This window comes from Monodon monoceros, unplaced genomic scaffold (genome assembly GCF_005190385.1).
Source record: "Monodon monoceros isolate NGI ecotype Baffin Bay Population unplaced genomic scaffold, NGI_Narwhal_1 Super_Scaffold_20, whole genome shotgun sequence".
Taxonomy (NCBI): Eukaryota; Metazoa; Chordata; class Mammalia; order Artiodactyla; family Monodontidae; genus Monodon; species Monodon monoceros.
Window position 1 is genome coordinate 120,801,487 of NW_021703777.1, and position 23,630 is coordinate 120,825,116.

A 23,630-nucleotide genomic window follows, 5' to 3' on the forward strand; every position below is an offset into this window, starting at 1 on the left:
TATAGTTTAAACAGAATGTGTGGAAAGAACAGCATACTCAGTGATACCTGAGGAAATAAGTATAAGCTTCAAGTAATTGATGAGTTTTGGAAAGACAGAGGAGTTGCTTATGGACAAACAAGGGATGAAAGGCATTCTAGGGAAAGACAATAACAGGTGCAAAGCCAAATCTATGCAAAAACATAGCATCAGAAAAACAAAGCTGTTCAGTATGGTTGGTGTGGGTTAGGAACGGGCCTTGTATACCATAGGAGAAAATTCACATTTCTTTCTGTGTCTAGTAGGAGAAACAGCTGAAATGTTTTAAGATGGGCAATAACATGATTAGTTTATGTTTTATGATGATTCCTCTCTCAGTGTTGTAGAAAGTGATTTGGATAAAGCAAAGCCTGAGTCAGTGAATGAAAGGAAAATGGCAGTAACATGAAACAGCTAGCTCAGTGGCTCAGCTTTAACGATACTCCCCCCTCCTCAAAATCTTTCAACTTCCAGTTTGCCTAGGGCATAACGCCCAGTCTGCATATTCCAGCCACTCCGTAAACAGTCCCAGCATCTTTCCAAGCTTATTCTGTACAAATGTATAGCCAAACTTTCAGCCTCACTGGATCACTTTCTGCTCCTGGGAAAAGGACCTGTGCTTTTCCAAGCATTATGGCTCTGTTCAAATCCTTCTATATCCTAGACCAGGGTTCTGCAAACGGCAGCCTGCAAGCCAAATTCGACCCAGTGCCTAGTTTTGTAAATAAAGTGTTACTGAAAAATAGCTATGCCCATTCATGTACATATTGTCTGCGGCTGCTTTTGCATTAAATCACAGCAAGTTGAGTGTTGCAACAAAGATCTGATGGCCTAAAGAGCTGAAAGTATTTACTAACTGGTCCTTTACAGAAAAAAATTTGTTGACTCCTAGCCTAAAATACCTTCATTCTCCCTTTACGATACTATTGTAAGGTGGGTAACCTCTTTAAGACTTAGCCTAAATTTACATTTCTCGAAGAAAGGCTTTTCTATCAAAAGTGATCTCTTTGTCTTCTGAATTCCCTAAACAATGCTTCTGAGCAATTTCATAGCACTTAAACATACTGCCTGGTTTTGTATTTACTTTTCCATGTGTCTTTCTTCCATCTAGGGTATAAGCTTGAGCACAGAATTTTTTTTACCTACTTATCCATGTCTCTATTAGTTCATCCATTTACCTAAAGATGGATTATAAGAGATTATATATAATAGATTATTATAATTATGTACGTATATATACTGTTATGTGTATAAACCTAAACTTTGAATTCTTGTCACATACTAATTACTCTGCCAAGTGCTTTTCAAAAGAAATTATATTTGATGCTCAAAACTACCAAATGAAAGGAATACATATATGTATAATACTTTATAGATAGAGAAGACTTAGAAAGGCTAAGAAACTTTATGAATTTAAGTACTTGAATGAGATCAAAATTCATGTCCAAGGGAACTGTGTTCCAAAGTCCAGTTTCTAAACTATTACTAAATCACTGTATTCTAGCAGCCCACAGTGCAGTGCCTTATGACCGTAGCAAATCTCAGGAAGAGGTAAAAAAAGTTTCAAAAAATCAAATGGGGATATTTCAGCTTCACAAATGCAACAACAGTTGATTTAGATTTTAGATAACAATGATCAGTTTATGCCAGTAATTTGAAACAGTAATTTCTTGAGTCAGAAAAAAAATTAACACCTTGTTGATTTGCATTGAACTAAATCATTGTAAACTGATTCTACATCGACAAACCTGAGCAAGAATCCCTTTTGGCCTTAGCAAGAGCTACAGTGTGCCTTGCCTCACCCACATCCCCCCAGGCTGTGTCCCACCTTCCATCTACTGTAGGATAATGGAAAAAGTGCATGTTGAAGTCATAAAGACAGAAGTTCAAAGTCTCCATGTACCATTTATAGATTTCATGTTTCTCTGTGCAACTAGATTAGCCTCCCTTAGACTCAGATTCCTCATCGATAAAAAATGTAGTACAAAACCAAACTGTTAGGATTGTTCTGAGACTTAAATGAGAGCGTATATAAAATGCCTTGTAGTCTGCTGGGTGCACCCTAAGAACACAGTAAGATGCTGCAAAGTTGTAAAGAACAGCGTAGGTGTTTAGCTGTTAAGAAGGTAGCACAAGACTTGATCTAAGTTCATAACCTTAAAAGAAATTAATGTGGACCAGAGAAGCAGGAGAGAGATGCATGAAAAGATGAGAAGTGAAACAAGACTCAAAATAATACAAGTAGGGAAAACCTGGGCATGTGATCTCAGCAGTCCATCCATTTATATTGTCCCCTATGTTTCTTTTATCTCTTTCTTTTTGTAACTTACAAGAATAAATTTGATTGAAACTGGTATTATAGATATTGTGAGATATTAAAGAATATCTCATATTTAAAATACACTATTGATACACTTTTATTCTTTAATTTTTAAAACTAATAAATATATTACCTACTTTTAAACAGACAATCTTATGTGCAATAGCATAAAATAAAGAATAAGAATTTATAGTACAGAGTTCCTCTATGGATTATTTAGTTCAGCCTGGGCCAGAACTCACATCATTTGCCTTTCAACACATTGTTCATTCTAATATACCACGGTCTTCTCACATACAAAGCATCCAAATCAAATTTACATACATTTTGCCTCCTTCTTATTTTTATTTGTAAATGCTTAAGGGAACAAATATTTGAGTGAACCCTGACCTTTGCTGCCATAAAGCTGTAAGAAAGCTTGTGGCACTATGAAGCACTTGTTCCAACCCCTATTAACTTATTTGGTCATTTCTACACCTACCGATAGAAGCAAAGTTTCCCAAAGTAAAATCACGTAATTCTCATAATCCAGGTGTCTACAGACTTTCTCCAAAAGGTAAGGCAATATGATTATTTCATGAGTCCTGAATTTCTAACTTTGAGAAATCATTTACAAACCTTTGTTATTTTTATTTTGATAAAGGGAATAGATATCTTCTACTGTGTAAGCATAGTAATTACACTTTGTAAGGTCATTTCTGGGCCAGGAAATATAGTCAGTGCTGTTCTCACTCCTGATCGTGGCCTGTGGGTGTGTCAAAGGGTGTTCAAATCTGAGTGATACCAAGTACTTTATCAATATTAATATCATTTCTCAACCAAATTCCTTCTTTATTCTTTTTCTATTTAGCTCTCATTTTATAGAACCTCTATTTAAAAAAAAGAAATAGCTCCCAACGGTTCATTATGTCTCTAAAAAGGATGAAGATGCTGAAATGTTTGTTTTAAATGATGAACTTCATAGGAGAAATGTGCACTGGCTGCAATGCAAGGTTTTTCTTGCTGTTTCTATTAGGCACTTGCTGTTGCTATGATTTTATGGACACAAACCAAACTGTAGAAACACCAGTTAGTTCCAACAAGGGCATTTCTTTGTTGGCATAAAGGAGAAAGCTTTGAAAGATGTCTATTATCTCGCTACCCTCCAACTTAAAAAATTATGGACCACAGCCAGCTTCTGAACCTTCAAGCTTAGCTACTTCTTTCCCAGCTGACCTCTCAGGAATATATACAGACAGCTTTTTTCTTCAGAAAGAAGATAGAAGCTATTCTCAGTGGAAACTCCTCCCCGCTAACCAATCTGGTTAGCATCAAAATATCCATGAAGATGTCATACCTCTCCTTACAACAAGAAAGCAAAGCAGCATGGCCATATGAGGAATAGCAAACGAGAGAATTCGTAACTAGGAATGTCTCTGTATAAATAATCAGTTCTTGAGTTGTTCTGGACAGTCAGTATGTGTCAAATACTTTGTTTGGTCTTTAAAGAAAAAGATCTTCCACTGACCTTTCTGGTATATTATGGTGCACAGCAGAAAAAATAATTTTTAGATTCATTTAACAGATGTTCATTTGTGATCCTGGCCACTGACCACAATATTAGAGCAAGGCCCTGATTTATGCTCTCAGGCTGGTTTATTTAAAACACAGTAGTCTTCTGGGTATATTCTGGGGACTTGCATGATTTAAGAAACCCACAAACCTTGTGAGGACCTGCTTGAGGTCATGGGATATCTCACAATAAAGATTGTTAATGTGATGTTCACATAAAATTTGAACTTGCCATATCCTTTCGTTGTTGTGTGATCTTACTTGTAATGTTTTTCTTGACATTTCTGCCTCGGTCATTAAATTATAGTAAATAGATGTTGCAGCATTAAAACTGGAAGAAATATGCCCATGTCTGCTCTCTGCTTTAGTTATAGGATCATTGGTGGAAATTCTCAGTTCACCATCAACCCATCCACAGGACAAATCATCACCAGTGCGTTGCTAGACAGGGAAACAAAAGAGAATTATACTTTAGTGGTTGTTGCATGTGATGCTGGATCCCCGGAGCCTCTTTCCAGTTCCACCAGTGTGCTCGTCACGGTGACTGACGTCAACGACAACCCACCAAGGTTTCAGCATCACCCGTATGTCACACATATCCCGTCCCCTACTCTTCCAGGTAACCACACCAACTCGGAGGTCTCATATATAAATAAAAACTATACATTGGACACTTTCTATAATTACATTGCTGTTATTTTTACGTGTATATTTCTGATATAGCCAAAGTTGGGAAATCCTCTAAAATTCAACTCTCGCCTAAATAAATTGAAGGAACATCGAATCTTGCAAATTAATTCTTTCTTCCCAGACTAATTGTATTTAAGGTTTTATAATTGCCACACCTTTCCTAGTGCTGTTTCTTAATTTTACTTGAATATTGTTAAAGATTAGAATAGATTTCACTTTGTAGTCAAGGAGGGTTCTGTCCTGAGATGTAATTTGTGTGTTCCTTGATAGGAGGGACATTATCTCTTTTTCCATGCCATATCCAAGCACCTGAAACATTATCTGGGAAGTAATAGGCCTTCAACTGTATCTCTTAGTAGAAACTGAATATTTTATTCAATGCTTCATAGATAGATAAGTTTTCAAAAGGTTTAATGAAGGAATCCTTCTCGTTAATTATTACTGTAAATATTTTACTCTAGTTTTGATGAGTGAAGTTTTTCTTCCGTTAGTATGACTATGAAGCCGTTCATGAAACACTTTCGTATTGACAATGTGTATTTAGCTTTCTGCATCTCTTTTAAATTTAGTTTGGTTTTGTTTGCTTCTTTGCAAGGAACGGCCTACTCTCTTAGGCACTACACAAATCATCTACCATTGGTGATTTCTGAAATGAATTTTGAAACAGGAAAATATACAAATAAAGGCCATAATTAATTTTCCTTGCTTTAAGATACTTTTAATTAGAAAAACAAAGAAACGGATGCAGGATTTCTCCTCTAGTGATCTTTGATCTTCTATTCACTTGAGAATGTCTAACTGATACCAATTGCAAGTATAAAATCCATAAATTATTGTGCCAAATTTCTATCAAAAGGAAATGTCAATAGTGAAGTCATAAACCCCTGATGACGGCCTTCAGCTGAAATGATGCTGGCAGGCATGATTCTAATCACACCCAATGTGTGGTGATGCAATATAACATCTCCTGTACAAAGTGAGTAAGGCTTAAGCATTTTTTTCCTCATTAGACATATTATAATTAATCAGAATCACTGGCCTTTTTTTAAATTAGAGACTTTTCACTTGTGTCACAAACTCTTCTGTTACGGGTAGGAGTGCAGGTTTGGGAAAGGTTTCTGAATAAGTTCATCGAAAACACGTCCTTATGGCAGCTTTTCAGCGTTATCTCCTCTACAATCTGTCCAATTGGCCCTCATCCCAAGCATTGACTTTTGGAATCCAAATTGAGTCCATTCTTCCTCATTTCTTATTTCTTACTACTTTATCATTGTTTATATATGTGTGTGTGTGTGTGTGTGTGTGTGTACTTTATAATTGTTCATATATGTGTGTGTGTAATTTATAATTGTTCTTATATATATATATATATATATATATATATATATATATGCACGCATACATATATACACTTCATCTCCATATGAGAATAGTTCACAGATAAGAGAATTTTGCTATAAAAGAGTGGGTATAAGGAATCAACAGTAATTTTTTAAACATGTTATTTTTGTTGACATGATTACATAAAAGGTAATTCAATAATATTTTAAGACATAATAGGGCAATTATTTTTTTCCCCCATTGGGCATAAACATAGTTCTTAGCAGAACTCCTGTATTATCGTGTTTGTTGGAAGTTCTGTTATGTACAGATTTTTCTCCTAGGAACTATAATTCGGAAGGATTAGCTGTTGCCCTTCCCTGTGCTTCTCGCAAAGGCATACTGAAAATTATTAAATTCACTAGACTGCATGGGTTTTAGGTAGATAATGGCAGGTCAGTTCCTGAAGACTATTGTTAGATTTGACTGGGGAACTTCAGAGACAATATAAGAGGTACTGTTCTCCACTAGTAATCATGGGGAAATAAAGTTATGTCAGGTAGCAATATAGTGTTTTATATATAGTTTTAATATAGTGTTTTAACTTACTATCAAATGTTTTATTGGGGTTCCATGAGATTATAACTGCACACTCCCTCTTTTATAGGTTCCTTCGTCTTTGCGGTTACTGTCACAGATGCTGATTTTGGACCCAATGCTGAACTACATTATTCTCTTTCGGGTAGAAACTCTGAAAAATTTCACATTGACCCACTGAGAGGAGCTATTATGGCAGCCAGACCACTAAATGGCACTTCAGAAGTGACATTTTCTGTGCATGTAAAAGACGGTGGCTCATTTCCAAAGACAGATTCTACAACAGTGACTGTTCGATTTGTGAACAAAGCAGATTTCCCTAAAGTCAGAGCCAAAGAACAAACTTTCGTGTTTCCTGAAGACCAACCAGTAGGCACTCTTGTCACTACCATAACAGGGTCCTCCTTGAGAGGAGAACCTCTGTCCTATTATATTGCAAGTGGGAACCTTGGCAACACATTTCAGACTGATCAGTTATCAGGGCAGGTGTCCATTAGTCAACCTCTGGATTTTGAAAAGATACAAAAATATGTTGTATGGATAGAAGCCAGAGATGGAGGTTTCCCTCCTTTCTCCTCTTATGAGAAACTTGACATAACAGTATTAGATGTCAATGATAATTCCCCAGTTTTTAAGGAAGATCCATTTATATCTGAAATACTGGAAAACCTTTCTCCTCGAAAAATACTTACTGTTTCTGCAGTGGACAAGGATAGTGGACCCAATGGACAGTTAGACTATGAAATTGTTAATGGCAACAGAGAACATAGTTTCAGTATCAATCATGCTACTGGTGAAGTTAGAAGCATTCGACCTTTAGACCGGGAAAAAATATCTCAGCATGTGCTTACCATAAAGTCCTCAGACAAAGGCTCCCCTTCTCAGAGCACCTCAGTAAAAGTCATCATTAACATTTTAGATGAAAATGATAATGCCCCTAGGTTTTCGCAGATATTCAGTGCCCATGTTCCTGAAAATTCCCCATTAGGGTACACAGTTACACGTGTCACAACTTCTGATGAAGATATTGGTGTAAATGCAGTTAGTAGATATTCTATAATGGACACAAGTCTTCCGTTTACGATTAATCCCAGCACTGGGGATATTGTAATTAGTAGACCTTTAAATAGAGAAGACACAGACCGTTACAGAATCCGAGTTTCTGCCCACGATTCTGGGTGGACTGTAAGTACAGATGTCACAATATTTGTGACAGATGTCAATGACAATGCTCCAAGATTTAGCAGACCATCCTATTACTTAGATTTTCCTGAACTTACTGAAACTGGCTCCAGAGTGACTCAGGTATCTGCAACAGACCCTGATGAGGGATCAAACGGACAAGTGTTTTATTTTATAAAATCTCAGTCAGAGTACTTCAGGATTAATGCCACCACAGGAGAGATTTTCAATAAACAGGTCTTAATATACCAGAACGTCAGTGGCTTCAGTAACGTGAACATCAACAGACATAGCTTTATAGTGACATCTTCAGATCGAGGTAATCCTGCATTACTTAGTGAGACAACAGTTACCATCAACACGGTGGACAGTAATGACAATGCACCACAATTTCTTAAAACTGCATATTTTACTCCAGTCACCAAACATGTTAAAATTGGTACAAAGTTAATCAAAGTTACTGCAGTAGATGAGAAAGATTTTGGATTGAATTCTGAAGTGGAGTATTTCATTTCGAATGAAAATCATTTGGGAAAATTTAAGTTAGACAATAATACAGGGTGGATTTCAGTAGCAGCTCCCCTGATATCTGACTTGAATCAAAACTTTTTGATCACTGTCACCGCGAAGGATAAGGGAAACCCTCCACTTTCATCCCAAGCAACTGTTCAAATAATTGTCACTGAGGAAAACTACCACACACCTGAATTCTCTCAAAGCCACATGAGTGCAACCATCCCTGAAAGCCATAGTATTGGGGCCATTGTCAGAACCGTTTCTGCAAGAGATAGAGACACGGCTATGAATGGCTTGATTAAGTACAGTATTTCCTCAGGAAATGAAGAAGGCATCTTTGCAATCAATTCCTCCACAGGTGTATTAACACTAGCCAAAGCTCTTGATTATGAGCTATGCCAGAAACACGAAATGACCATTAGTGCTACAGATGGAGGCTGGGTTGCAAGGACTGGTTACTGCAGTGTGACTGTAGACGTGATTGATGTGAATGACAATTCTCCAGTGTTCCTCCCTGATGAATATTTCCCCACTGTTTTGGAAAATGCCCCCAGTGGGACGACAGTTATCCACCTAAATGCAACGGATGCCGACTCTGGAACCAATGCTGTGACTGCATATACTATACAGTCATCTGACAGTGACCTCTTTGTCATTGACCCCAACACAGGAGTCATCACCACTCAAGGCTTCTTGGATTTTGAAACCAAGCAGAGCTACCACCTTACTGTGAAAGCTTTCAATGTCCCCGATGAAGAAAGGTGCAGTTTTGCCACTGTTAATATACAGTTAAAAGGGACAAATGAATATGTGCCTCGTTTTGTTTCCAAACTTTACTATTTTGAAATCTCAGAAGCAGCTCCTAAATGTACTATTGTTGGAGAAGTGTTTGCCAGTGACCGTGATTTGGGCACTGATGGGGAAGTGCATTATTTGATTTTTGGTAACAGTAGAAAGAAGGGTTTCCAGATCAACAAGAAGACTGGACAAATTTATGTTTCTGGACTTCTTGATAGAGAAAAAGAAGAAAGGGTATCTTTGAAGGTACTGGCCAAGAATTTTGGCAGCATTAGGGGTGCAGACATCGATGAGGTCACTGTAAATGTCACTGTGCTTGATGCCAATGACCCACCCGTTTTTAGTCTAAACATCTACAGTGTTCAGATCAGTGAAGGGGTCCCAACGGGAACTCATGTGACCTTTGTCAGTGCCTTCGACTCAGACTCTGTTCCCAGCTGGAGTAGGTTTTCCTATTTTATTGGATCAGGGAATGAAAATGGTGCCTTTTCCATTAATCCACAGACAGGACAGATCACCGTTACTGCAGAATTAGATCGAGAAACCCTACCCATCTATAATCTCACAGTTTTAGCTGTGGATTCAGGGACCCCCTCAGCTACAGGAAGTGCCTCCTTATTAGTCACCCTGGAAGATATAAATGATAATGGGCCTATGCTGACCATCAGTGAGGGAGAAGTTATGGAAAACAAACGCCCAGGAACTCTGGTGATGGCCCTTCAGTCCACGGATCCTGACCTCCCTCCAAACCAAGGCCCCTTTACCTATTACTTGCTGAGCACGGGCCCTGCCACCAGCTATTTTAGTCTGAACACTGCTGGAGTTCTGAGCACAACTAGAGAGATTGACAGAGAGCAAATTGCAGACTTCTATCTGTCTGTGGTCACTAGGGACTCCGGTGTTCCTCAGATGTCTTCCACAGGAACCGTGCATATCACAGTGATAGACCAAAATGACAACCCTTCACAGTCTCGGACAGTGGAGATATTTGTTAACTATTACGGCAACTTGTTTCCTGGTGGGATTTTAGGCTCCGTGAAGCCACAGGATCCCGATGTGTTAGACACCTTCCACTGCTCCCTGACTTCAGGAGTTACGAGCCTCTTCAGTATTCCAAGGGGCACTTGCAATCTGAGTTCCCAGCCAAGGTCCACAGATGGCACGTTTGACCTGACTGTCCTCAGCAATGATGGCGTCCACAGCACGGTCACCAGCAATATCCGAGTTTTCTTCACTGGATTTTCCAACACGACAGTGGATAACAGCATCCTACTGCGTCTCAGTGTACCAAGTGTAAAGGACTTCTTGACGAACCACTACCTTCATTTCTTACGCATTGCCAGTTCACAGCTGACTGGCCTTGGGACCGCTGTGCAACTGTATGGGGCCTATGAAGGGAACAATAGAACATTTCTTCTGGCAGCTGTGAAGCGAAACCATAATCAGTATGTGAATCCCAGCGGTGTAGCCACCTTCTTCGAAAGCATCAAAGAGATCCTCTTCCGGCAGAGTGGAGTGAAGGTAGAATCTGTGGATCACGACTCCTGTGCTCCTGGCCCATGTCAGAACGGAGGGAGCTGTGTAAGGAGACTGGCCGTGAGCTTCGAATTAAAGAGCCACGAGAGCCTTCCAGTCATCATCGTGGCAAATGAACCTTTGCAGCCTTTCTTATGCAAGTGTCTGCCGGGCTATACTGGCAGCTGGTGTGAAATAGACATAGACGAATGCCTTCCGTCCCCTTGCCACAATGGTGGGACCTGTCACAATTTAGTGGGAGGATTTTCATGCAGCTGCCCAGATGGCTTCACTGGCAGGGCCTGTGAGAGAGATATCAACGAGTGCCTGCCTAGTCCCTGCAAGAACAGTGCCATCTGCCAGAACTTTCCAGGAGGCTTCAACTGTGTTTGCAAAACTGGATACACAGGTATGACAATGTTTGGCTTTTTTTTCCACCAAGACTTTAGCCATATCAAGTATAATAGAAAGTCATGAACTTTGTCATTTTCAAATGATTTTCCCTAAAGAGTAGGCAGAATCACAGCAAATGCTTTAAGCATTTACTATTGGCCAGACACTGTTCTGAGCCCTTTATCTGTATTTATTTCACTTGCTTCTCACAAGAAACCTATGAGGTAGGGATAATGATTTTCCAGGTTTTACAGAGGAGGGAGATGATGTAGAGAGAAGTTGAGTTGGTGTTCTAAGGTGACTCAGTTGATTTGTTGTAGAGTCGGGATGTGAGCTTACACAGTTCATTCCGGAGGTTAAGTTCTTGTCTTGTACAAGAGCAAAAAGAGCATCCTATCTTCAAAAAAGTGTTCTAAAGTTAAAGGCCATGGTATATTTAAAGTATAAGACCTGGACTATTTAATGTCCTAAATACAGTTATCAACTATTGTTGTTGGTTCCTTCATTTTATCATGATCATCTTTATGATTTTTTATCATAATTATCATTAGGATTATTGAAATTTGACCCACACTGTGAGGAGAATGAAGCAAGAGCTGTGATTCAGATTGAGATTAAAATGCCTTGTTATTTGTAGTAGTCGGTTAGAAAACATCACAGGCTGATTTGTAAGGTATCTGAGCCACAATGTACCTTGACATTTTAGAAACAGAGTTAAATATATTGAGCAAATTTGTTTGACTAGTCTTTGGCATCCTAATAGGACATGATGTATGTTTATAAATATACCTGTTTCTATCCCTATCTATCTATCACCTATTTATTTATTAGCTGATCTGTAGTTAGTGCACCTTCAAATGTGTATAAATTTATGCTGTTGATAAGTTTGAGGAGAGACAATTTCTCTGCTGTAATTTGCACAGTATACATTTTTAGAGCATATATATTACATTGGGTTGCCCTGTAGTGTTTATGAACACAAGTTAAAGTACAGTGAAATAGGTAAAACCAGGATATATTTTTAAAAATTTGGTAGATGTTTTGCAGAATACTATTTTCAAAGAAGTTTTTCAGAAAATGTATTTGGATATCATATTTTAAAATGATGCCCACCATGTGTATACTTATAGTTTTATATTTGGAGAATTGAATTGCTTGATGATGATATAAAGCAAGTTTGAATAAGCCGAAGCAGGTCTCATAAGCTTTGCCTTCTAACAAAATAATGTCCTTGAAATGTAAAGAAAAACGGGGCAGCAAACATACGAATGAAAGAATCAAGGGATTTGACAGAACTTGATTTATCTATAGCTTTTGGGAAGTCACCTTAGCTTGCTGACCTTCAACTCCCCCATCTGTAAAATGGGAATAATCGTACTTTACTTATCTTTTAGGGTTGTTGTAATGAGTAAAAATAATGTTTTTAAAACACCTAGCACAGAGCCCAGCTTTCAATAAGTAACAATGCCGATTAGCAGCGTTAGTAGTAGTGTTAGTATAATGGTAGATGTAGAGGTACGCCATAGGATTTCTATAAAGACAAGCCTCAGTGGCACAAGGTAAGCGTGAGTCTTACCAGAGTTGTACTTGTAGGATCATGAATAACAGGCTTACATACATGTTATGAGTTCAGGGTTTCTAGAAAACCTTCTTCACTCTTTCCCACACTTCTCCCCCCACCAACCACACCCCCTGTTACTTCCTCTGTTGGGAATTCAACAATAAAGATGATTTATTTGTCCCATTTTAGTATAATACACTGATTCACACTTAGAGTGAGTGGACGCTTAGTTCTGGAATGAAGAAAGTGTGACTGCATTGGGTAGTAGATGGGGAAGAGGGAAAGTGTGTTAGCAAGGCACCCTATGCTGATCTCAGCATAAATGTTACTTACTGCATGAAGGGACACAGAACTAGCCCTTTCACTTCACTTCTCTGTAGTTTGTTTCTTTATTTGTTTCATTTTACTTAAACATACACCACATCCTTTTCTAAATGTGGTTGTTGAAACTTTTAAGCATACTCTTCTTTCATGATGAAATATTAATAACATTTATCGAGTGACCATTTAAAACACTGCTTAAAGCTCCTTGCATCACAGACATTGTTATTCACTTATTTATTCAGTTCTTCTCACAACTCTATTAAATGAATATTTTTATCATTCCCGTTTAAAAACAAAACGATTTGGATCTTAGAGAGATTGGAGATGAGATAACTTGCCTCCAGCATGGCACAGAAAGTGATCTGAATTTTGACTAAAAGCTTTACTCCAGAGCCTCTGCTCTTTATATGCCTGTCACGTCTCATCACACTTTGATCTGCACTTGCTAGAGAGTTTTGCTAGTGGGCCTGTGATATCTTCTAAGAATTTTTTTTCCCATTATTCTACTTAAACCGCACAAAAAGCCTATGAGATAGGTATTGGAATCCTCAAACTGGATAAGAGTGAAGGTCAGGAAAATTCACCCATAACCTCAGCAGTAAAGACATTGCGGGTATTTCCAGAAACCACTGCTGATCATCACTGCAGTTCTGCAGTGAGTGATTCCCAGGAGAACAGTCCCTGCTTTGCTGTCACCCTTCAGATATCATTCAACTCTCACCCACTGGCAGAAGCTAAACCTGAGTCCTGCTGGAAGGGAGTCTGAAAAAGTGATAGTTTCCAACTTCCAGTCCCTGCAATACAGAAGGATGGAATGGAGCTGGGTGTCAACAGAGAGTATCTGACATAGAAAGATCCTCCTACTGCTCCTATTTTATGTTGTAGGAAGCTGAGCCTACACTCTGGTGACTCTAGGCCCAGAGCTGCCAAAAACGGGATCATAACCTCTTTCTCTAAGGGACATCATTTGAAGTAATGTATTAATTTTACATGCGGTCCCTCCTCAGAGCTCACTTTAGTCCCTGTTTGCATAATTGGAGATAATCCAATTGATCAGGAATGATATAAACAAACGTATAATTGAATGCTTCATATAAATCTTACATTTTTAAATTAATGTTATTCTTTGTTTCCAAATTCTATATGCAAAGTCCATCCAGTAAAACTAGCGGATAATTAAAGTCTGATAGTTTTATTTCTTTGTTTGGTTTTGCAGAAAACAGTATATGAAAAACCATGCTGACAAATTGTTAACCCACACAATAAATTAGGAATGCATTGTTTAAATGTCTGTAAATGTTTAATGTTCTTTGGAAAGGTAATCTCTCAAGTATCATTTTGAGTTACTTTTTTCCAGCTAGTCTTTACCAGGTAACCTGACTCAGGAAGGTGGAGCTAATGCACCAAAACATCTTAAAGAACCAATCAGAGCTAATAAGTCATAAAACAAAATTCATACTTAAGCACAAGTGTGCCTCACAGAATGAATTTTTAACTATTCATTCTGGCTAGATTTTACCTCTGTTAACATTAAGTATTAGTGCCTTAGTGAAGCCTTCTTCAAAGTCTATATGTATTGTATTCAGATTTTTTTGGATCATCAGAATTATTTCAAAGCACCTATATTTTATACTCTATTTACTATTGTGGACTTTCACTGCATTTTTTTTCAGTGATTTTTAAAGTCAGTGGCATTGCAAATTGGAGCTGTGAGAGATTATAAACTTTCTGATTAAAATAATTCTCAGCTGCTGCCCCCCATCACACACACACACACACACACACGCACACACACACACACACTACTGAATATTTCATGTGAAGCTAGAGATTGTGCTACAGATTAGAAGAGTGTTTATGAATTGATGCAAGTTGAGAGACTTTATCCTAAGAGCACCCCACAGAGAGTGGTTAAATATTAGCTCAACAGGGGATCTTTGTGGAGAACATCCTGTAAGGATGCAAGTAGAAAAATGAAAATTATGGAATGATTACAACAAAAAGATATGAAGAGATATAGTTATTATCATATTGCTACCATATTCCTGATATATTTATTTTTTTAAGTTTATTTTCAAGTTTGTGGCTATAGGGTCACATAATAAATATGGAATAAGAATATTTTTTATTTAATGACTTTAGAGAAAACTAATTTGTTTGTGTAACTTGTATTTTGGGTGGGTTTTTCTTAGTTACTAGAAAAAGAACCAAAAAGAAACTGAGAAAAGAAATACTGAGACTTCATTTTCTGTTATAATCACTCTCTGTTTCACTGTTAAGAACATTTTCCTATAATTTAATTTTATGTTAATAGCACTAAATGAAGCTTTGATTAGCTATATGTAGAGTATATTAGAAAAGATGAATAAATTTTAATATAGTCTAGAACATGTGAAAAATTAATGTCTAGATTTTCACGGAGTTTAATAGTATAAGAAATTGCATCAACTGTCAATATGACCCAGTAAATTGAAAGAAAATATCTTCCATATTATTCATGCCTCAGAAGTTCGGGGAACCCTGGAGGAAAACATCAGCCTAATAACTACAGACCTAATATTTCTTTTCCTAAACAAATGAAAATTTCTTGCATTTAATAGAACACTAATTAGAAAGCACAATTATAGTCAGTAACCACACAGCATTTGTCTTCCTGCTCCCAGGTTTTCTGTTTGCAGTACACCCTGCATTAAATCCTTCATAGTAATGAATGGTGTTATAAAGGGCAGCATGTATATGGAACTTATTTCTAAATCCTGGTCTCTCATAACAGAATTAGTTCATAGCACCTTTAACCTTTCCTGTTCACTTTCACACATCTGGATGCATTTTAGGTGTGGTATTTGTAGTAACGCCAGGAGTGTACTCCCACAAGGAGAAGTTTTCCTGTGCTCTCTAGTAAGTCCCAGTATGTCAGGGGAGGATGAGATTTGTCCATTCATCACTTTCATGTCACTTGACAGTATAAAAAGGCCCGTAAAGTTATTTACAGTTTGTGCATAGTAATTTTACCAAGAAACTTGGCAAACATTTGCTTTCACGAAGATGGGAGTTGTAACTAAGAGTCATTCTTTTAAAATCACAGCAGTCATATATTAATGTTGTCAATGATCATGTGATCAGGAAACCAAGGAATATAAACAAATTTTATTTCCAAGAGTGGAATTACACAGTTTGCCTCAAATGATACATTAACTTATTAAAGCATTAATAACAGGTTCTAGTAGCTTAAAAGCTTCTTATTTCTGTGGAAAATAAGTGTGTATTTGTAAGCATATTGTAGATATTATGTGTATCATTATATATAATCATTTGTAGTCTCATTGAGATCGTATTTGTGTGTGTTTTAAAATACGAAGGTAAGACCGTTTTTTTTTTTCTTTTTGGTTTTATTACTAGCGACCCTCATTTAAGCATAATATTTTTGCTTTGTTTCCATGTGAAAAACCATAATGCTAATTGATCAGGATATTTAGATGAGCTATCTTCATAGTGCCTTTCATTTACATAGCATGCAAAAAACAGCTACTTTCTATTAAAACAATAAAAAAGCCTATAAGCATAAACATTCAGAATATATAGCGTATATGTATTATGGAATTATATTTGCTAATAAAATAATCAATTTAGATATAAAATGAACTTTGTTAGTTCCACATGGTCTTCCTTCTCCTCTGTGTATAAACACAAGACATGCAAAAGTATTACTTGTGGTGATCTAACATATATATGATCTAAGCTATTAAATTGAAGCCTACACAGACTATGGGATATCAGAAATCATCATATCCCCATAGGGTGGCTGAATTTAACAGGCAAGAATAAATTTAGCACAATTATACCTAACTTAACATTAAAATGTGCTATTGCAATAAGTGAAACTTGAATATACATCCTTGTCAAAAATATCATAGATGATCACATCAGATTCGATTTATGTTCAACACTTCATCACACCTTCTGCCCCAGAACATGAAGACACATGCTAAATTTCTCCTGTAAGTTTAAACTGTAATCTTGAAAAGTCTGGATTTACCTTGGCCTCCTATTATGCATTCACTTTCATCTTCACCAGTTCCCATTCTCCATGTGCTAGGAGCTTACACTTCCGAAAGCATATCTCCTTCTATCTATAATAAATAATGTATATCAACACCATTAATTGATGAATGTCAAAGCAATGAGATCACTTTATTCCTCTAAACAGCTGCTCTGACAGTTAACATATTTCAATAGAAAAAGGCTTCTTGAGTTCAGGAGACATAAATGCCTTTCTCTGTGCAAGTCCTATCAGCATACTTCCAAGCCTCAAGGCACTGACAAATATTGTTAATTGACTTGCAGCATTAATTAAGTTAATGATGCAAAATTTTGTTTCACGGTGCTCCAACACATCAGATTGTTTGTACCAGAAGCATGTTAGAGTAATTCAAACTGCTGCATTCTCTGATAATCATTATGCCACTAACATAGATGTGTGCAGAACAATACAGAATTTGTTGCTGACTTCTAATTGGGTAATAGAGCATAAACTTTTCAAACCCTAGAAATACGCATTTAAAGGCTTTTTGATTCTAAGTAAAATTATGACATCTTTCCTTCACATGTAAGAAAAAATGTTCTTTTAATAATAACTTAAATTGCAACATTGAGTTTTCAAACTGTATCTTGGAATCTAGTATGGCAACCTCTTTGAAATTTACTAATTGTAAAATAAAAATATTACTCAATAAATGGAGTACTCAAACTAAAGTTTTGAATGGTAAATAATTTACATACTCTAACAACAACAAATAATACTATTTTACCCAAACTCAACAAAAAGTTCATTTGCATAACCCCTAGAAAATTCATTTCTTAAATTTTTGACAAATATGAAGATAAAACTCTGGCTTAAAATAAAATGTCAAATGAAAGATTGAATTTTCTTTCTCCTTAAAAGACATTCATTCTCAAACTAATATTTTCTCAGTTTGTAGCTGCTTCTATTTATGTAGTCACTGTATGTTTTAACACATGAGTAAGTCATATTTATTTTGGGGTTTCTTTCCACCTCTTGCTTTGGACTAACTGAAATAGCTCATAGTTTGTATTTGAATTAAATTCAGATGTCTGTGTTAAAATCTTATTTTGTAAGGAGTAAATAAAATAACCCTTTTATATATTTATTTTTAAAAAACCCTAAATTTCTTTGTTGTTATTGCTGTAGAAACCAAGATTCAAGGTGGTCTTTTCCAATAAGATTCAAAAAAGTAGAGAGTTAAGATTTACAGGATCAATGATTTGGGTTTTTATAGTCATACATTGTTCTTGGAGAGCACATAGGTCCAAATACTTGAGTAAGTGTACATGACCACACCCGCTAAACTGTTTAGCCTTTGTTCCCCATTTCCAGTCTTCAAGAAGTGAAGTTTGTGATTTTGTAACCTACGTATATGTGTTCACAACTTGAAGGTTATACTGACCATACCTGTAAAGAATATTAGTCTATATTCTTAATACATGCTACTTTTAACAAAACTCTAAAAGAAATTTTCAAAAAAGGAAAGGAAAAGAAGAAAATAAAACCTTACTTAGTACAACAGCACATGTGAAAATTACGCATAATCTTACAGTGGAAAAAATGTAAGGACTGGGATGTGACTCTCCTGATACTAGGTAAATAATCAATAGTATAGTCAATAGGTCTTATTTCATTCTCTATTGAGTGGTATCAGCATTGTATTAAGGGAAAAAAAGTACACTTCTCTAGAACAATCTGTCACAAATCCACTTAGAAAACACCCAGAGAAGAGAGTTCTCCCATGGCACAGCATCTCTCTGGTGTGATAGTTTGTATGGGCTTAGAATAAATTTGTCCTGCCTGTTTCTCTAGTATGACTCATTGCTAAAGTACTTAAAACTTAATTTCTGTGCTTCTAGATTGTTAACTTGTTTATTTTCATTATTTCCCCTTAGAATAGAAAGGTATTCTGAAATTGTACTGTTTTGCCTTGTAAGGAGATTCCCAATTTTATTTATAAAGGGAAAAATTTTGTGTGTATGACCGTTAGCAGTGTCATGAAATCTGACTCACACTCACAATTTCAAACAAACCAGCAAGTGTGGCTACAAAATCAAGCCACAAAAGCAGAAATGAATTAAACAAAAACTTTGACTGTGTTTCAAGCATAGTTATTATGATGAAATGGATTATCTATGCACAACAGGGTCTAGTTGTGCATATAAAGCTTACGCCCTTTCATGAGACATTGAATAAAGGCATTAGTGCAGTCATGCTGGGAAGTAGGTAATAGCTTTACAGAAATAAACTCTCCCTCCTGTCAATGAATGGAAATTAAGAACTCTAAGAAATGTCTTAATTTCTTAGGAAATTAAGAAATATCATTATTTCCTCAAATCAGAAAACTAAAAACTATTCTAACAAATATGTTAAATGATTACAATATTTATTATAGAACAGTGATATTAGAACAAATTTACATTTGCATAAAAAACCACACAGCATCACAACGATAACAAAACACAGATGGGACTGGCCTCATACCCTAAGTTTTGCCTACTAGGCGATTAATTATTCAATTATAGCTGTCTGAAACCTGGATATGGGAGCAGAGTTACAGTGGTCTGTACCATAGTTTTATAATTTCTTTGGCAAGAGATTACCCTCCAAAGGCTTCTTCTCCGCCATCTGTGAAATATGTTTCCTGTTGTGTGGATCAGTTTCCCCCACTAAAGTGGAGACATCATGTAAAGACACTTGTCTGCTTTTTAACTGTCAGACCTTCATCTTCTAGCATGCCTGGCCCATAATAGGCACTCAGTCAATATTAACAGATTCAATTAACAAGATGATGTATGAGAAGTCTTTATACACTGAAATATATGCTTGCTAGGCATTATTGGTTTAGAAGAAAGACAGAGCATATATAATCTATAGTCAAGAATAAATTTTCATAAATATTTGAAACTGTGTTTGACGTGTCTTTTTATTTCTTACTGTACTTTACAACAGGTAAGTCAAAGTTAAGGAATATTTCTCGAGAGTGAAAGGATTGTAATTTGGCAAATAAGCTAAATGAGATTCATTATTACCTTTGAGAAATCTGAGTTAAGGATATCTCGATGGTGAAAATTATACTGCAGAAGTTTCAACTCTCCAGTTATAATACATGAAAAAATTGGCATCGACAAGAGAAAATAAATTCAGTGAAAACATTTAAATATGTTCACCATTTGTGATTTCCCTGAAAACAGTAGTTCCTTCCAAGATGATTATGTAAATTACTTCCTAAATATTATAATGCACATCTTTAAATTAGGACAACTGAATAAGACTTTGAACTCAGATATAATATTCCTATGTCCTCATGTCAAGTAAAATGTTCTTGTATTTCTTTTCTCCAAAGATAGGCTCTCTCAGGATAGACTATTACATATGGTCATGCAGTAATGGTGTTAATATATTTATGCAAGGATTTTTTAAATGAGTTTGATGCTTTTCAGGGAAAATCTGTGAATCTCCAGTCAATTACTGTGAATGCAACCCCTGCTTTAATGGTGGTTCCTGTCAAAGTGGTGTGGAGTCATACTACTGCCATTGTCCGTTTGGTGAGTAAAACTTAGTGGTTGATATAAAATATCAATCTATTTTGGCGCACAGTTTAGCAATTTTGTTTTATCTTGTCTTGGAGTGACTAAGAAAATGTTAGTCGTTTTACACAGGAGGTTTTAGCAAAATAAAATCTCAAAGGTTTAATATTTTCTGTTAATTATGGAAATTCCATTGAATATATTGTTTTGATCATTACTAGAAAATAATCAACCAAAGATTATTAAATTTGATGTTGTCTCCTCAGGACATTTCCTCTCAAAAACTTGTGTATGCCTTCTTTTTAGCCTAGAACCTATCTAATGAAAAATCCTTTAAGAACTATTTGACATCACTTTCTACTAAAATCCTTAAGACTAGTCAAAACGTTTTTGTTTTATTTTGCTTTTGCTTCTTTGCTTTTGTTTTTTGCATTAATTCAACCACTTCAGTTAGAATGATTTGGTAACTTGACATGCAGTTTTCATACAGGCTTTGTAGATAGTGTCGTGTAACTAATCAAAATTCAGAATGATGTGTTCTGTTAAGGAAGAAAATTGTTAAAAGAATTTTTTCATATGCATGCATATTTAGTCATCGTAGTGGAATGAATTAAAGGATTCCTTCCAGGTCTCACCCAAATGTTACCCTACACTGGGACAGCCAAGAACTATGAGAACAGCTTTGCAGGAAGCTTTTATTTTAACTTGGTTTGTTTCATAGGTTGGTGATTATTCCATTTATTTAAAAGCTGCTTTACTCCACAATAAAGTATTCTTCTCCAGGGGCCCTGCAGTAGTTAGAGACTCTGTCTTTCTCCATAGGCAAGAGAGGAGAAGGATTTTTTTCTAGTCTTTCCTTGAATATATTTATTACAGTGCTACGTGGACCTGAAAAGTGAATCTCAATGTATAGTAGAGAATAGAACTTAAAAAGAATTTCAGGTTTCTAGTAACCAGTAAATGTAACATTAATTCATTTTCAAGTAATTCTATGACTATCTAGTTCTAAAGCACAATATCAAAAGAATGATAAAGAAAAACAGAATATAAAAATATCTAATTGTGAGGCTTGTATTTTAGCAATGGTTCTGAGGCCCAGAAATTGAGGGATTTGTCTACAGTCAAACAGTGAAAACAAAACAAAACAACCTCAAAATGGTATATTGACTAAAACACAATTTTATTTTCAGTCCAGGATGATATTCACAGTACCTCTCTTTTTTAAAACTTCTTCAGATTCTCACTAATAATACCCTCGAAGCAGTAAAAGGTAGATCAAGGTCGAAATAACCACAATGTTAGATCTCCTAAAATGTCTTTCTTTCAATTATCTCTGTTTTTTTTAAACTTTTTATTTTATATTGGAGTATAGCTGATTAACAATGTGGTGTTAGTTTCAAGTGTACAGCAAAGTGATTCAGTTATACATATACATGTATCTACTCTTTTCTCAAATTCCTTTCCCATTTAGGTTGTTACATAATATTGAGCAGCGTTCCCTGTGCTGTACAGTAGGTCCTTGGTTATCCATTTTAAATAATGGGTGCTGCTTTTGACAGAGAACCACAATCAAGTTTCATGGTTTTAACTTGTGTTTTGGAAGGAAAGATAAGGGGATTGGAGTGGAAAGTGGAAAAATTATTTTCAAGGTGACTAAACCAAAAGTTTTTACATTTTTAGAGATTCTTTTGCATTCCATTTGTACATATGAGGATTTAAGATAGATAGTTGATAACAAATAAGAGCAAATTGTTGCAGCATTGTAGCTGATACAACAGTGATTGCCTGTTGGGTGGAAGTGTTTTGGTGTCCAAATAAACCTTCTCCTCACCACACCAGAGATCCTCAGGGGTAGGGGACTAGCACAATAACGTAAATTAAAATAGAGACAGATCACATGTAGCTGGCTGAGCGCACTTACCCCCCTATTCTTTCTAGTGGCAAAGGCAAAAAAACATTATTTAAACTTAGACATTGTTAGTTGGGAACAGAAGCCTTAAAAAGAAAGCAAAACAGAACAAAAACCTTGAAACAATACAGATTTGAGAAAAGAGAGATAGAATTAAAAGGAGAAAGTATTGTCCTTTACAAATTGAATGTGGGTGAAACATACAAAAAAATGGCAGATGGAATGCCTCAGGCAAATAGCTGGAGGTAGTTACACATGCATCCTATAACAGAACATCTTAACTATAATTTTGAAGTTGGAAAAACCTTTACACCGGTTCCCTTCTCATCAGTGAAAGATTTGCTGTTTTGGACTAATATTTTTTTAATTTTTAGACTTTTTTAGCTTATGTTTTATAAAAACACATAAAGTACTTAAGACTTTATAAAGAAGAACCTATATAGCTATAACTTTATATATATGTATAACTTCATACACACACACAAAATATTTCTTATTAAAGTAATTTAAATAATTTATTTTTACCTTTATGTAGGTTTATTTCATGGCATTCTATTTGGAGGGCAGTTTTGAAATTAAAATTTCAAAAAATTTTAAATTACTTTTAAATAATTTAAAATTATTTCAAAGACAAAAATTTACATTTCTCTAGAAACAATAACAAAAACCGTTAGAAAGATAACATATTCTATAAAAATATTATCATTTTTGAAAGTACAGTGTCAATTTAAATAAAATGTAGAACATATTTCCAGTATATACTTTCTACATATATTTATATTCAAATTTTAAATATATTTTCATAGATTTATTAAAATTTACTCATAAGAGACCTAAGGGAACACACAGTAAAAATTTCTAATAATGTGTTTCATTTGTATGCTTTATTTTTCCTTTCTATTTAACTTTGATTACTCTTTCTGCATATATAAATAATATATATAATAAAATATATGTTTAATATAAACTTGAAAATTTATTATATATAAATATAAGTTTTATATAAAATATAAATACTCTATGAAAGATATATTTATGATATAAAACATATGCCGTATATAATATATATGATATATAATACATATAATTCCTATAATTTCTTTATGTTTTTGTTAACTTTAGTTAATGATTAAAAATAAATCATATAGATTTCCTAGTCATTTATAATGAATATTATCTGAGCCTTTACAGAAAAAGGAAAGATAAATGACACAAGGAAATTCTAGGCCATTTTAATTTAAAGAACATTTAGATATAAAATGTGGTGTAGTCAAAACAACTAGACAATCAGTAGATCTGGCCTCACATTTTGGCTCTGTCTCCCATGGTTCTGTGACATTGGA

The 23,630-nt window shown here is 35.5% G+C and overlaps 1 protein-coding gene across 1 annotated transcript in view; it reads left to right on the top strand.

Annotated features, from left to right (window-relative positions):
* Positions 1 to 23,630, top strand: part of FAT4 (FAT atypical cadherin 4) — a 172,267-nt gene that overhangs the window by 124,739 nt on the left and 23,898 nt on the right. The window contains exons 8-10 of the mRNA XM_029235704.1: positions 4,258 to 4,508; positions 6,567 to 10,916; positions 20,292 to 20,396. Coding sequence (XP_029091537.1) covers positions 4,258 to 4,508; positions 6,567 to 10,916; positions 20,292 to 20,396 — 4,706 coding nt within the window. The remainder of the gene's footprint in view (positions 1 to 4,257; positions 4,509 to 6,566; positions 10,917 to 20,291; positions 20,397 to 23,630) is intronic.